At 34.1% G+C, this 16,240-nt stretch overlaps 3 protein-coding genes across 3 annotated transcripts; 1 reads left to right on the forward strand and 2 right to left on the reverse strand.

Moving 5' to 3' along the window:
- Positions 1-1,884: 1,884 nt before the first annotated feature.
- On the forward strand, positions 1,885-2,553 carry LOC137924504 (uncharacterized). The gene has a single exon (XM_068767890.1). The coding sequence runs from the start codon at positions 1,885-1,887 to the stop codon at positions 2,551-2,553; it is 669 nt and encodes a 222-aa protein (XP_068623991.1).
- A 698-nt stretch (positions 2,554-3,251) lies between these two features.
- On the reverse strand, positions 3,252-7,606 carry LOC137924704 (UDP-glucosyltransferase 2-like). The gene is made up of 4 exons (XM_068768122.1): positions 6,750-7,606; positions 4,996-5,218; positions 4,364-4,583; positions 3,252-3,642 (listed from the first exon to the last, which is right to left on the reverse strand). The coding sequence occupies exons 1-4, from the start codon at positions 7,578-7,580 to the stop codon at positions 3,375-3,377; spliced, it is 1,542 nt and encodes a 513-aa protein (XP_068624223.1). The 5' UTR covers positions 7,581-7,606; the 3' UTR covers positions 3,252-3,374.
- Positions 7,607-8,880: 1,274 nt separating this feature from the next.
- On the reverse strand, positions 8,881-12,527 carry LOC137924703 (UDP-glycosyltransferase UGT5-like). The gene is made up of 4 exons (XM_068768121.1): positions 11,669-12,527; positions 10,445-10,667; positions 9,806-10,025; positions 8,881-9,392 (listed from the first exon to the last, which is right to left on the reverse strand). Exons 1-4 carry the CDS (start codon positions 12,497-12,499, stop codon positions 9,104-9,106), a joined length of 1,563 nt encoding a protein of 520 aa, XP_068624222.1. The 5' UTR covers positions 12,500-12,527; the 3' UTR covers positions 8,881-9,103.
- Between the last annotated feature and the right edge of the window lie 3,713 nt (positions 12,528-16,240).

Below are 16,240 nucleotides of genomic sequence, written 5' to 3' on the forward strand. Positions count from 1 at the left end.
GCAATCAAATGTTTTTTTTTCGTTATACCTCAGTTTGTTTATTAATACTAAATCCATATTATGCTATTTCAATTCACTTCGTGTAAAACAGTAGTAGTAAAATTTATTTTAATATACTAAAATGTTAACAATATAAATGCACATTTAAACTCTACTAACCGAAAACGAGGTGATATTACTATATATAGAAAAGATATATTAAAGTAAGATTTGTAAATATTTACTAAACTAACTAAAGTTATTATTATTACAAAGTTTAACATAATATGCGCTCTTTGATTTCTTTTATATCCGAACAGTCGTCCATTACAAGTTACGTCAGAAACATGAATGCGACTATTAATAAAACGACGGCCAAGATCACTACAGCCAATAGTTCCAGCTCGACAAAATAGTTTACTGGATCTCATTATGCACGCGTTGGTTTTTTGTCTCTTCGAACTGTTCTCAATACTAGTGTAATTACGACCGATTATGCGAGGATTTAATCTTTAAGCGCACTGAATACGCTCGAAAGCTTAGAGAGACTTCGACGGCCGATTTCCGCACATTCTGCAATCGACAAGATAAGGAGAATGTATGGTCAGTGACTAATCGCCTCCTCAAACACTCGACTCGGCGACAACCCTCTACCACTTTGAAGATAGACACAAGGCACACAAATGACGCCCAACAAAGCGCCACAGCCCTCTTAAACCATTTCTTTCCCGACGATTCTCCGGACTTTTTAGCCCGACACAGGCATCTTCGCCGTCACAGACAGGATACTTCAGAGGCCCCTGACGAACCTCCTTTCGCCGTGGAGGAGGTACTGGAATTACTAAAACTTATGAATGCAAAAAAGGCACCAGGTATGGATGGCCTCACTCCAGACATATGCACCCAATTTACACAGGCTTACCCACAGCTAATAACAGATTTATTAAATAGATATTTAAAATTGCATCACTTTCCTCGCCAGTGGAAGCAAGCATACGTCAAGATCATACCGAAGCCTGGTAAATCTGATTACAGTACCCTCGATTCTCACAGACCGATTGGCCTCATTTCTGTTTTCGGGAAGCTGTTGAAAGAGCTCCTGATCAAAAGGGTGACCTTTGTAGCCAAGGTTGCAGGCCAGCTCAACGGTCACCAATTTGGTTTCAAGAAGCAAACCAATACAACCATGGCGATCTCCTCGGCTCTCGATGTCGTTCGCTTGGCCAAACGAGCTAGAGAGGCCGTCATCGTCGTCTCCCTTGACATCAAGACGGCATTTAATAACGCCTGGTGGCCAGCTCTATCCGAGGACCTCAGGCAGATCGGCTGCCCTCGAAACATTTTTTCAATTATCGAAAACTATGTTGAAGACGGAAGTGGTTTTAGATTACGCCGGGGAACGAGTCACCAAGATGCTAACTAAGGGCTGCGTTCAGGGTTCGGCATGTGGCCCAATTATGTGGTACATTATCCTGTATAAGCTTCTCGAAATAGATCTGCCTGATGGGTGCCACTTACAAGTGTTCGCCGAAGACGTCTTACTCATTACACACCACACTCGCGCTGATGACCTCTAAAATTTAACCAACTCCGCGCTTAGTAAAATTGTTGAGTGGGGTGAAAGTGTTAAGCTGACCTTTGGCCCCGAAAAAACACAAGTTATTGCATTCACACCCACGGCCAAAAAATGCTCAATAAGAATGGGCCAATACTGCCTGCCGTTTATATACGAGTTCAAACTTCTGGGAGTCATCATTGACGAGATTTTACTCTTTAATAAATATGTTCAGCACACTATCAAAAAAGCCTCGCGCATATTCAACAGACTTTGTCTTTTCTTTAGACCAACATAGGGCACATCCCGAAAACATCCGGACAATCTACATTAGTGTTATTGAGCCAATTATGACATATGATGCTGGCATATGGGGGCAAGCAGCTCTAAAAAAAGGAATAATAAGGCGGTTGTTAAGTATGCAACGAGGCTTTGCCATCAGGATCACACGGGCGTACAAGACCATATCCACCACAGCCGCTCTAGCACTTGCAGAACTCACCCCACTCGACCTCAAAGTTCGGGAGTTGCAGGCACTGGAACTCACAAAACTTACCGGCGTTTCTCATCTTTTACCTTGTGATACAATTCTAGAACGCCCTACACCACCACACAAATTATTGCACCCCGCTACCAGAGTATCCATTTCTGTCCTTTCCCCCTCTAGAGATCGTAATTATACATCAACCTATCCCCATGCTTTGAATATATACACTGATGGGAGCAAGCTGGAATACTCCTCCGTGGGAGCGGCATTCGTTGCTTTCCTGGAAGGCCGCAAGACCGCTTCCAAATACAGACATCACTCGTTTTGCTCGGTCTTTCAAGCCGAGCTTCTCGCCATTTTGAAAGCCTACTCGTGGGCCAGTTCAACATACCCGAATACATACACAATTATTCACACGGACTCACAATCGGCCATCGCCGCACTGCAGAATAGAAGCAACAACCACCCCATTGTCACACAAATTCACACTCTGATACACGCACGCGCTTCACCTACATTACACTTTACATAGGTCAAAAGCCACACAGGCGTCGTTGGTAACGAAGCAGAAGACTTGGCAGCAAAGAGCGCTGCCGCAAAGCACTCTACACCGGCTTATTTCTACTTTCCAATGAGTTTCGTGAAGAGCGTAATCTGCGCTGAACACAACCGCATTTGGCAGGCTAGATACGAGAGCTCGGCTCAGGGTCGACATACCATAGGACTCCTTTCGAAACTCACCGACATAAACAAACTGCGAAAACTCGTCAAGACATCTTTCCATCCCACACAACTACTAAGCGGGCACGGGTACTGCAAGCAGTACCTGCAACGTTTTAAAATAATCAATAATGAGACTTGCCCATGTGACGACGCCCTGTACAGACATTTGATCACTTACTCAGACACTGCTCCCGATTCGCATCCAAAAGACGTTACCACGTGACCTTATGTGAAAACCTTAATATACCTCCGTTCAGCTTACCGGACCTTCAAGAAAAAATCTACAGCAGAATCTTTTGATGAGTTGGCCCAGCACATTGTCCTAAATCTCAAGGCATTTAACGGTCTGCAGCGCTTGGGCAGCGTCTTGAAAAAAAATAATGTAGCAACTAATATGTAATTGAGTATTCCAAATTGTAATGTTAATATATATAAATTTTAGCTGTATTTACCCATAATAGAAAATTGTGTAAGAAAAATTGTAACAAATTATAAAACGCTGTCGTGCCTCGCAGCTGGGAGAAGAAAGATCCGCATCAAATAATGGCAACCCTCTCCCAACTGTCTGCGTTTAGTTTAAGCGAAAAAATAAATATTGTAAAAAAAAACACTAGCGATACAAATTAGAATTTAAAAATAATAAACAAACAAAACTAGTGTAATTATAAGTTTCACTATCAAAATAAATATGGCTATGAATGAAGCCATAGCCCAGAACAGTAAGGTCACTAGCTCCAGCTCCAAATATTCAGGCCATGCCATATTAGCGGCGGGCGCGCGCAAGTGCTTCGCTCCGCCATTCCTGAGGACGTATTCTATCCACCACATGGCGCGCTCCAACGGCTTCTGAGGCTGGTCTTGCATTAAAGATCGAAGTCGTAACATGTTGTTCCGATAGCTGCAAGTAGCATAAACCGTGAGCATTAGCGTATCAGCTAATCAATTATTTTTTAACCATTGTTAGTATGTGAAATTTATGATTTTTTTTTCGATTTTATACCTCACTACAAAACTAAACTATATGTGTGCACATTGTTATATAATAAATACACATGTTTTTTTTAAATAAAGAAGTATTGGATTACAAAAACCACGGTTATAAGCAAACAAAGAATTAGTGTTGTTATAATAGTAAATATTTTTCAAATCATCATCATTATCCTTTTAGCTACTGGTACATCCTACTGCTATGTTCTACTAGGCGTTCACTGCTAGATATTGAACTCCCCTAGATGTCTACCTGGACCAGTTAGGAGCTTCCTGCACTCAGCGTTTGCTGACAATCCAAACAAAGCCGCGGTTTATTACAAGGTTTATTAAAACTTCTTTTATTAAGCAATAGAAAACTAAATGTTATTTAATACTTTTTTGACTTGAAAATAACTTTCTTTCTAAAGATAAACCTGCTTCCAATTTTGAGGTATAAATAGAGATGAAAAAGATCGATGTAGAATTAAAATATGATCATTAACTAAATAAAACAACAAGAAGTTCGACTAGATTAGTTAAATTGAGATTTGAAAAGCCTATTTTTTTTATAAATAATTTTCACTTATTTATTTTTTTATCAAGTAACGTCGAATGAAATCAAGATACGATAATACATTAATTTATATTACCTTTCATTCTGTATAACTTCTAAAATAGCATTTTTTAATTGATCGTCGGTCAGTTTGTCAAAGTCGAGTCTGATTCCAATCTGGTGATGTACGTATTTTTCCACATTATACCACTGATCTCCCAGCATCGGTATCCCTATAAGGGGGACTCCAGCTGTTATCGCCTCGTCAGTAGATTGTAAACCTCCTTGTGTTATGAATAGCTTAACATTTGGATGACCTGTAAATAACATTTTTACAGATTAATGTAAAACAATAGGGAGATTAAAAGTTTCACAAGGGTTTTCGGTTGCAAAATTAGAAAAATTCTACGCCACACAGCATTTTTACCTTGAGATAATATTATTGTTCAATTCCTTCATGGTGGTTTTCAATAATTTTCATTCACAGTTGGATAAAATTTTTGGGGCTTAGGTCAATTTGCCTTGTCGGTTTTCAGATAACGTTATAACTGTTTAAATAAGTCAATTTAATATTTGAAAATTTTTTTTTGCTAAGACGTTGAAATCATGTTAAATCTATTCTTTTCAGATAGGTTTTTAGTTTCACTTCACAATTTTTTGTGAAACCTTTTCGAATTTTCACTGTTCATTTTTTCATCAAATTATTTCTGTTTAAAGAAGGTTACTTACGCAGAAGATCCGATTGTGGTAGCCATTTGAAAACTCTTATATTATCCGATTTAAAAGGGGAATTCTCATTGTCCCACTTTAAAAGAACATTGTACGGTAGCTGCGATAGTACGTCGCGGAATATTGCAATTTTTTCCGGAGGCAGAATAGAAGTTTGTACGTTTGTTCCGAAGCTAAAGTAAATCACACCATTTTTAGAGTCATCGAGATATTGTTGAAGATCCTAAAACATACACCATAAAAAATCGTCTACAAAATGGTATATGTGCATAAGAGAATACCGAATCGAAACAATAAACACAGGATCCTAATTTTAATATGTATTTGGAAGAACAATGCCACAGACATAAGTACTTTAAGAACGACAGGCATTGCTTTCCAAATTTAATCTACTCAGACATAATTGGGTCTAACTTTCGGTTCTTGTGCAGGCTAGCCGAGTGCAATAACAGGAAAAGTTTTAAGAATCGAATGTAACCTTTTCATTTTACGAGTTTTATACAATGACTAGCTGATCCCGCAAACGCTGTTTTGCAAAAAAAAAATGATATTTTAATTTACAAATAAAAAATAAGGGTTGATCGTAGAGGAGTGAAAATTTATGGTTGTATGTATTCTTGTATTCTGTATCATAAAAAAATAAAAACAAAAAATTTTGTTAATTTTTCTTTTTTAAGTATGAACAACCTTTATCACTTAGGGGTATAGAAAATAGATAGTAGCCGATTCTCAGACCTACTGAATACGCATATTAAATTTGGTAAAAATCAGTCAAGCCGTTTCAGAGGAGTTCAAGTTCGAACACCGTGACACGAGAATTTTATATATTAGGTATAGCTATAAGCTAATAACAAAATCAACTGTTTTAAGCGGTTGTAAATGGTCAGAATTTAAAATTTTTAATAATTAAGTTACAATAGCAAAACAAAATAAAAAAACGAACTTGCGCAATAATCTTGTACAAATTATTTTTGAGCAATTAATTTATTCCTGTAGATATGACGTTATAAAGGTGTCTCAAAATTAATGCAAAATTAGAATTAAATGGAAAAACCCGTTTTATTTAGTCCTTCGATTGTTTTTTTTTTATGTATTATAGTATGTAGGATACAGTTATTTATGAAGTAACACATGGGGCAAATAACGACCACGGTTTTCCATCAATATACGAACTTTTTTGTCAAAATTATCCATGTTCATTTTGCATAAATGTGACTTTATTTCGTTAAGCCTAATCCTATGATTCATGAGCGGTTTATAGGCTTGTTGACATATTTTTGTGATTTCTAATAATTTCGTCTAAAAACTTTTTAATCGTGTTAAATTACACGATCTAAGGAGCTAATTCCGATCACTGAAACGAGAGAGTACACAACCTGGTTATGACCACAGACTGTATGGCATGGCGCCATCTTATTGAATCCAAATATTGGCCACATGAACATCATCCGATTTCCTTAGAAATATTATCACGTCGCAATATTGAGTTTTTTCGTCATTTCCGAAAAGCGTGGAAAAATTATGGCACCAGCTCAAAATCCACTCTAAATAGTGACACATTGTGGATGCATTTGTATCTCGATAGCGACGTGTGGGTTATCAGAACCCTAAGAGTGGCAACCTTGCGTTAATTTTAAAAATATTGATCCTCAGATAATTTTTTATTAAATAGGGTTAAGTTGACAGCAGAAAATAAAGAATAAAATCTGAATATCAATAATAATTGCTGTAAAATATTAATCAGCTATACAAACCTTAGGTAGCTCCTTCCGTGGTTTTTGATGTAGTCCTCCCATATATATCACACTAGGTGGCACAGGAAAGTTTCCTTCCCAAATAGGATTGATATTCAAAAACAACATGTCGACATTATTTTTTAAAACATTTAGTGGAGGAACATCAGACCCGAATACTCTTTTCATAACTGCTTCTTCATTTCCATTGTAATCGTTCATAACGTATTTTATTTGCAGATAATTATATAATTCAGATATTTTGTCCCACATAGATAAATTATATAGCTTATGACGAAATGCATTTGGGTATAAAAATGGATGAATTGGAGATCCTATTATTTCATGGCTGTCTGGAAATCCTCCGAAGGAACTTACTAAGATTGTTGGTGCTTTGTATATGTGCGTTATACCCAGAAATGTACTGAAAAATGCTTCAACAAATATTAAATCAAATTCTTGTGTTTTGTTATTGAGAAGTTCATTAAATTCTTTTATTTTTGACTGTTCTTCAAGAAGCGATAGAAATTGCTCTCTAACAAGTTTAAACTGAGCTATGAAATCATTTTTAGCCCCAGTTATAGAGTGTGCAATATTTTTTTTCAGTAGTTCGTATGATACATCATGCATATCAATTTCTGTTAAGTTCTCGGGTGCGTCGCCTTTGGGAAAAATCGGATCCGTCGTCACCACTGTCACTGAATGTCCGCGTTTAAGTAGCTCCAATGTCAATGTTCGAAATACAACCTGGTGACTGATCGATGGGCACGGATACAGCGCTAGAATTTTTGCCGCCTCGATACCAACTCCTGCGTAAATCAACAATATAACCTGTAAATACTTTAACACCATGATGCTTAAATAACGTTTGTCACGGTAAGAAATCGCACTACTACTAATCATATATACAAATTTTCCTTTTATCTGTTATATGATAAGTACAGATAATAGTACCAGGAAATTTGTTATAATTCTTACTGTTTAGTATTTCCAGTATCGTGCGATTTTTTAGCTGTGTAATGATGATTTTGTAATAAAACTTTATTTATATATTTTTATAGGCTAGATATTCAATTGACCACTAACTACTCTTAAACAAACAAGACATATGTACGAGTAAATCCCTTCGTAGTTGGTAAACGAATTGAAATATTTTCATATAAACCGTTTAATGATTTCATACTACCAAAAAGGGGAAATTGCATAATTGTATGAAGTTCGTTTCTTCCAGTAGGTTATCAGCGGTAGTTTACAAACATAAGTAAGAAAAGTTATTACAAAAGTTTCTGGCAAAAGTATTAAGTCAATGTGACTGTCAGACATAATGTTCCAGTACAGAGGGTTTATCACTTACCACTAGGTAAAAATTCTTTATTGATAAAGATTTTAATGTTTACTACCGTTCTTAAGGAAAGGATATTAAAATTTCTTGTATTTTTATCGCTTTAAACGATTGTTATTAATATCTCGCGGCCACAGTTTACTTCAATTTTGCGATAAACATATTTCTCCTTATTCGTATGAACGTGGATTTACACGGAACCATTTCTTATCTATAAACGCCTTGAATGTGTACGGGGAACGAATTGTCTACTAATTGATTTTACGATGCAGAAATGACGTTAATTATTGCAGTGTTTTACCAAATAAAATAAGGTACTAGTACTTTTGATTTTCTAAGATCTTTGTAGTTTTATTTATTAATTAAAATATTTCAATTTAGATATTTCTGATGCAATTGTTATCTCAGTACATTGTGAGCCTCATTGAGTTGTGAATAAAGTTTGTGTGCTTCGATTGAAGATTTGTCTGTTTTATAAAAAATGATAATGATCAATCGCAATGCTGGGCAATTCGTCCAGCAAGACCTAGATAATTTCCCAAAATTAATATGTGCTAATTTAAAAAAAAATGATTATTCCTATTATAAATTAAATACTTTAATTGATTTAGTCTTGTATATGTATTTGTTATAAATACGGCTTTTTCGGGCCAAACATTTTTACCTATAGTTTTGGTTGTAGATAATATTGAGTTTATTTATTAATATTCTATCCATGTTATGTAAGCTAATTGAATTCAAAAAGAAACAGTAAAAGTAAAATTTATTGTAATGTAAATGGTGGTTAATCGTATAGAATAAAAAGCGAGGATCTACACTGTAAACAACATAAATGCACATATAAACTCTACTAACCTACTAACAGAGATGATATATGCTTAAACTAACTTAAGTTATAATTTTTACAATGTTTAACATATTATGCACTCTTTGATTTCTTTTATATCTGAACAGTCGTCCATGTTACCGCCATTACAAGTTACGACAGTAACATGACTAGCTCTAGGTCCTTAAATTAGTTAACTTGCTCTCATTATTCACGCTTTGGTTTCTTATCTCTCCGTACTGTTCTCCATACTAATGTAATTATAAGTTTCGTTAGTAAAACAAATATGACTGTTAATGAAACTATAGCCAAGAGCAATACGGACACTAGCTCTAGCTCCAAATATTCAGCCCATGACATATTCGCAGCAGGCGCGCGCAAGTGCTTCGCCCCGCCGTGCCTGAGGACGTATTCTATCCACCACATGGCGCGCTCCAACGGCTTCTGCGGCTGGTCTTGCATTAAAGATCGAAGTCGTAAAATATTGTTCCGATATCTGCAAGTAACATAAACCATGAGTATTATATACAGTTGTTATATCGTTAACTATCTGGTTATAAATATTTATTCATTTTCATTACTCAAGCGTGCACCATTTTAAGAAAATATTTTTTTCAATTTTATAGCTCACTACAATACTACGATATAAGTGTACATAAATTCATAATATACACGGAGGTAGTCTTAATTTTTTTATCAATTCTCTTATGTTAATAAAAATTAAAAAACTGATTTAAAATTAAAAAAAATATGAACGGTAACAAAGTAAACCAACAAGAAATTTGATTTGGTTTGTTAAATCGAGGTTTGTAAAGCTTATTCTTTTTTGTCATATTTTTCATTATTTCCATTTATACGATGTAACGATGAATTAAATGAAAATACGCCACATAATTAGTTTGAAAATACCTTTCATTCTGTATAACTTCTAAAACAGCATTTTTCAATTGATCTTCAGTCAGTTTGTCAAAGTCGAGTCTGATTCCAATCTGGTGATGTACATATTTTTCCACATTGTACCACTGATCTCCCAGCATAGGTACTCCTATAAGGGGGACTCCAGCTGTTATCGCCTCGTCAGTAGATTGTAAACCTCCTTGTGTTATGAATAGCTTAACATTTGGATGATCTGAAAATAACATTTTTACAGATTAAAGAAAATAATTTTTACTGTATAACAATTGGAAGATTAAAAGTTCGATTGTCGGTTGCTGAATTACAATAATGCGAAGCAATAAGGCATTTTTACATTGAAAAAATATTATTGTTCAATTCCTTCATGGTGGTTTTGAGTTTTTTTACATTTGGATGACAGTTTCGGGACTTAGGTCAACTTGCCTTGTCCATTTTCAGATAACATTATAACTGTTTAAATAACTCAATCTAATATTTGAAAATATTATTTAAGAAAAAAATTTAGATCCTGTTTGTTCAATTCTTTTTAGACAAATTTTAACAGTTTCTCTACATAACTTTTTTGTGAAATCTTTTGTGAATTTTCACTGTTCATTTTTGCATAAAATTTAAAGTTTAAAGAAGGTCACTTACGCAAAAGATCCGATTGTGGTAGCCATTTGAAAACTCTTATATTATCCGATTTAAAAGGGGAATTCTCACTGTCCCACTTTAAAATAACATTGTACGGAAGTTGCGATAGTACGTCGCGGAAAATCGCAATTTTTTCCGGAGGCAGAATAGAAGTTTGAACGTTTGTTCCGAAGCTAAAGTAAATCACACCATTTTTAGAGGCGTCGAGATACTGCTGAAGTTCCTAAAACAAACAACAACATTTTTTACGTAAATTAAAGTTATGATTTATACATAATAAATCGTCCACAAAATGGGATACGTGCATAACAGATTAATTCAAATCAAAACAATAATTTAAATCAAAACAAATTTTAACATTATTACTAATAAAATTACAAAAGCAAACCTTGATTAAATAAACTAATTTGCGCAATAATCTCGTACTTACTATTTTTTGAGCTATTAATTTATTCCTGCAGATATGCCGTAATAATGTATATCCCGAAATTAAAGAAAGATTAGAATTAAATGGAAAAACCAGTTTTAGTCTTTTGATTATTATTTTATATTGCATTATAGTACATAGGATAGAGTTGTTTATGGAATAACGCATCGGGCAAAAAACCACCACGGTTCTCCATCCGCATACGAACTTTTTTGTCAAAATTATCCATGATCATTTTGCATAAATGTGGCTGTATTTAGTTTAATCTCCTCCTTTACTTCGCGAGTGGTAATGTGCTTGTTGATATATTTTTGTGATTTTTAATAATTATAATCGTGTTCAATTACACGATCTAACAAGCCAATTCCAATCATCAAAACGAGAAAGTACACAAACTTGGTTATGACCACAGACTGTATGACATGGTGCCATCTTGTTGAATCCAAATAATGGCCACATCAATATCATCCATTTTCGGTAGAAATATTATCATGTCGCAATATTGAACTAGCCCATTTTCAAAAAAGTGTGGACCAATAATGCCTCCAGCCCAGAATTCACACTAAATAGTGACACGTTGTGAATACGTTAGTATTTCGATAATCACGTGTTGGTTCTCAGAGCCCCAAAAGTGGTAACCTTGCGTTATTTTAGACATACTGTTCATTAGGAATATGCTAAGAAATATTGATCCAAAGATGTTTTTTTTAAACAAGGCTAAGTTCACAACAGACAATAAAGAATAAAATCTGACTAGCATTAATAATTGCTGTGACATATTTATTAGCTATATTTACCTTGGGCAGTTCCTTCGGTGGATTTTGATGTAGTCCTCCCATATATATTACACTAGGTGGCACAGGAAAGTTTCCTTCCCAAATAGGATTGATATTCAACAACAGCATGTCGACATTATTTTTTAAAACACTTAGTGGTGGAACATCAGGCCCAAATATTCTTTTCATAACTGCTCTTTCATTTCCATTGTAATCGTTCATAATGTATTTAATTATCAGGTAATTATATAATTCAGATATTTTGTCCCACAAAGACAAATTATATAACTTATGTCGAAATACATTTGGGTATAAAAATGGATGAATTGGAGTACCTATTATTTCATGGCTGTCTTGGAATCCTCCGAAGGAACTTACTAAGATTGTTGGTGCTTTGTATATGTGCGTTATACCGAGAAATGTACTGAAAAATGCTTCAACAAATATTAAATCAAATTCTTGTGTTTTGTTATTGAGAAGTTCATTAAATTCTTTTATTTTTGACTGTTCTTCAAGGAGAGATAGAAACAGCTCTCTTCCATTTGCAAATTGAGCTATAAAATCATTTTTATTCCCGGTTACAGATTGAGCAATATTTTTTCTTATTATTTCGTATGACATGTCATGCGCATCAATTTCTGTTAAGTTCTCGGGTGCGCCGCCTTTGGGAAAAATTGGATCTGTCGTTAACACTGTCACTGAATGCCCGCGTTTAAGTAGCTCCAATGTCAACGGTCGGAAAACAATTTGGTGGCTGATCGACGGACACGGATACAGCGCTAGAATATTTGCCGCCTCGATACCAACTACTGCATGAAGCAACAATATAACCCGTAAATACTTTAACACCATGATGCTTAAATAACGTTTGTCACAATTAGCAATCTGATGACTACTAGTCATATGAACAGATTTTACTTAAATGCGTGCTTTTATCTATTACATAAGAATTTTAGATAATAGTATCAGAAAAGGAATTATAATTTAGACAGTCAAATATTTACGCTATCGTTTGGTTTTTTCGCAGTGTAATGATAACTTTATAACCAAAGATATGTATATATTTTAAAGGCGAAATATAAAGCAAACCACCCTAAGATAAATAAGACCCAGACAGCAAAGGAGAGGACTATGTGTCAAAGTTTCACTGCGATATTAAATAAATAATGTAGAGATCCGAAGAACCAAGGTCACTTGCGTAGCCCAAAGAATTGCTAGTCTAGACTGGTAGCGGGAGAGGCACATCGTTTTTACAACCGTTGGTCATTGAGGTCGATCGGTTGTTATGTGGCGACCACGGGTGGGATTAGTTCCACCAGTGAGGAGCCTAGGGATTATGAATCGCATTTGATCTTAACAGTTATATTACTATTTACTCAAACGGTAAATAGTGTATCTTTATCAAAATATTGTGATACAGGCATTGGGATGATCAGAATTCAATCTTTTTATGTACTCCAAGAAAAAAATCATAAGAAATATCAGAAAAGTTGATGTTTTAAATTTGTTTATAAATCACTGCTGACTTAAATTTTTTAACACTAAACATTATTACTGTTTTAATACGTTCGTGACTGACATTTATTTTGTTTTACTTGAATCTATTACGCAATAGATTCAATCATTGAAGTTATTTGAAAACTCTTATACTCGTATGTCCGATTTAAAAAAGCAATTCTTACTATCGCACTTTAATTAGCAATGTACGGTAGCTGAGATAGTATGTCGCTGACAATTACAACTTTTCCTGGATATAGAAGTGAAATTTGGACGATTAAGTTTTTTCTTCTTTTAAGCTAATGGACGCCCACTGCAAGGCTTTGGCGTCTAACAATGATCGTCACGATGACTGATGCTGCTGCTGGTATCCAGTGACTTCCTGTGACCTTGACTATATCACCGGTCCACCTAGTGGTGGGCCTATCCGCGCCACGTCTACTGGCTCGTGATCGCCACTATAGAACCTTTCGGCCTTTGACTACACGGGTAATGTGCCCCGCCCACTGCAGTCGAGCAATTTATTGAGCTATATCGTTGATCTCGGTTCTTCTGTGGATCTACTACATTTATGATTTAAGCTATATCCCTAAGGTAAAGTAAATCAAAACATTTTTAGAGTCGTCTAGATACCGACGAAGATCTTAAAACTTACGACAGTATTATTATGTAAATTAAATAAATAATTATATCATAAAAGATCTTCCACAAAATGGACAACAGGAAACTAATTTAAATATGTAGTTGAAAGAACAATGCTATAAAATATAGTACTTTAAGAACAAAAGTGATTATCTTCAAACTTTCTTTTACTTAAATAAACACAGCTTAATTCTTCCTGCGCTAACTAGGTGATTGAAATGACTAATAAGGCTTCAAATGAAACTATATCAATTTAAAAGTATGTACAAAAATACGTTATTAGCATAAATGCAATACGAATATTGAATTTATTGTGTACGGGCAGGATTTTATTACATTTTTCGTATCTAAGTAGCAAAAGCAAAGAAAGATTAAACAAGCAATGATTAATTTTAGCAAATAATTAGCACTACATTTTTTGGACCTAATTCATTTACATTTTTTTGTGGCTTATCTTAGTATTTAATTATTTCTAGTATATAACGTCATACATTACAAAAATACTAAATAAACGTTACTAAACTAGAGAAAAACTTTGGGTAACTGCTGTTACGGATGTTGATGCAGTTAATCCATATGTCACGCTAGATGGTTAAATTCCTGTGTAGGATTTATATTCGAAAACAATACTTCGACATTATTTTTTAAAATACTTAAAGGGGGAATATCAGGCCAAAATATTCTTTACCGAACTGCGTTTTTATTTCTATTGGAATCGTTCATAATGTATTTTATTTGTAGATAATTACAATAATTCACATATTTTGTCCCACTAAGACAAAGTATATGGCCTAAATCGAGATAAATATATTTAGGTACAAAAATAGATGAGTTGTAAATCTCATTATTTCATAGCTGTCTTGGAACCTACGAATAAACTTATTAAAACTGTTGGTGCTTAACGTATATGCGTTAAGCACAAATAATTACTACAAAAAGCTTCAATAAACACTAATTCCTTTGTTTTGGTGTTGATAAGTTATAATAAAATCATTATTTGGTCCAGTTACCAATTTAGTATTTAATATTTTTTCTTATTATTTCGTCTTACATATCCTGCAAATCAATATATATTAAAATTTTAGGATCATCACCTTTGGAAAAAATTAGACCTGTCATCATCACTGTCAATAAATGCTCATGTTTAAGTAGCTCTAATGTCAAAACACATTGCAAGAAATTTGCCGCTGCAATGCCAACCACTGCATCAAGCAACAATCCATGTATCGTTCAATACCAGTTGCAGTTATACTGCAATTGTCTTTTATCTGTAATATGTATTCATGTCCGTATATAATAATGATTACAAAAATTATCTTCATAAATATGATTATAGTTCTCAATATATTTTTTTCTACTATCGTAGAGTTTTTTTGCTGCATTATTAGTACCTATACAGGCGGGTAGACTTTTTGTATAGATGAAATAATTCAAAAGGGAGAAAATACTCTCACATTGCAAAAAGAAAATTTTATATTTGGCTTCTCATTATTTGTTAAATACAAGGTCACGGTAAAAATGTACATGTGTAAATTTGTAATAATATCTTATTGGCTGGACAATTTGTATATGGCTGGTTTTGACGACATAAAAATAATATTTAAAACAAAATTAAAATAGTTTGGCTGGGAAGTTATAATATCCGCCATATAATTCTGACCTTGTCTCTTCAAGTCTCTACGGCTTTTGATCTCTTTAGAAATCTTTAAGTAATAACAACTTAACATCAAAAGTAAACTGCAAATCTAATAGTCGCGTTTTTAATGGTTAAATATCTTAAAATTTCTAGAGCAATTGCATTATGCCACTACTTACAAGATGGCAAAAGGTCACCGGATAAAACGGCACTATAAAATCATGTCTCTAATTATTATACAAAATGCGAAGGAACTTTTCCCCCGCAAATGATGTACTTGCCAAGTACGTGAGGACGTTATCATGCTGAAGTAATATTATTACTTATTAAAATCTAGCCTTTTTTTTCTGGTTCCTTTTCTTCTTGTTTTATTTTTACATTTGTGTATTATAAAGTAACACATATGTTGAAAATTAGTGAACAAACTACAGATATTAGTATTTGTTTTTAGGTATCTTAAAATGGTGGCAATTGCTTAAACTTAAACGCTAAACGCTTATCCTGCCTGGCTGAAGGAATTCAATAATGAATGTAACCGTTCTATCCCTACAACACACATAAATGATTGACATTTGAATAGTTTCTTAGAGTACTAGAAGACAACTATTTCTTCTTTGCCTTTTACATCATATTACGTTATTGATATTATAGTTATTTAACATTTCCACTGATGTTAGACTTTATATCTTTTTTGCATAATGCTGTGATACAGCTTTGGATTTATATTAGTTCTTATAATAATATAAATATAAAAAATACGGCAATATCATTTTGAAACTAGAAAAGTTTCAAAATGATATTTCAGAATGATTGATGCT

This window comes from Battus philenor, unplaced genomic scaffold, assembly GCF_028537555.1.
Source record: "Battus philenor isolate CCGP_79_NKW_IND1 unplaced genomic scaffold, ilBatPhil1.0.hap1 SCAF_24, whole genome shotgun sequence".
Taxonomy (NCBI): Eukaryota; Metazoa; Arthropoda; class Insecta; order Lepidoptera; family Papilionidae; genus Battus; species Battus philenor.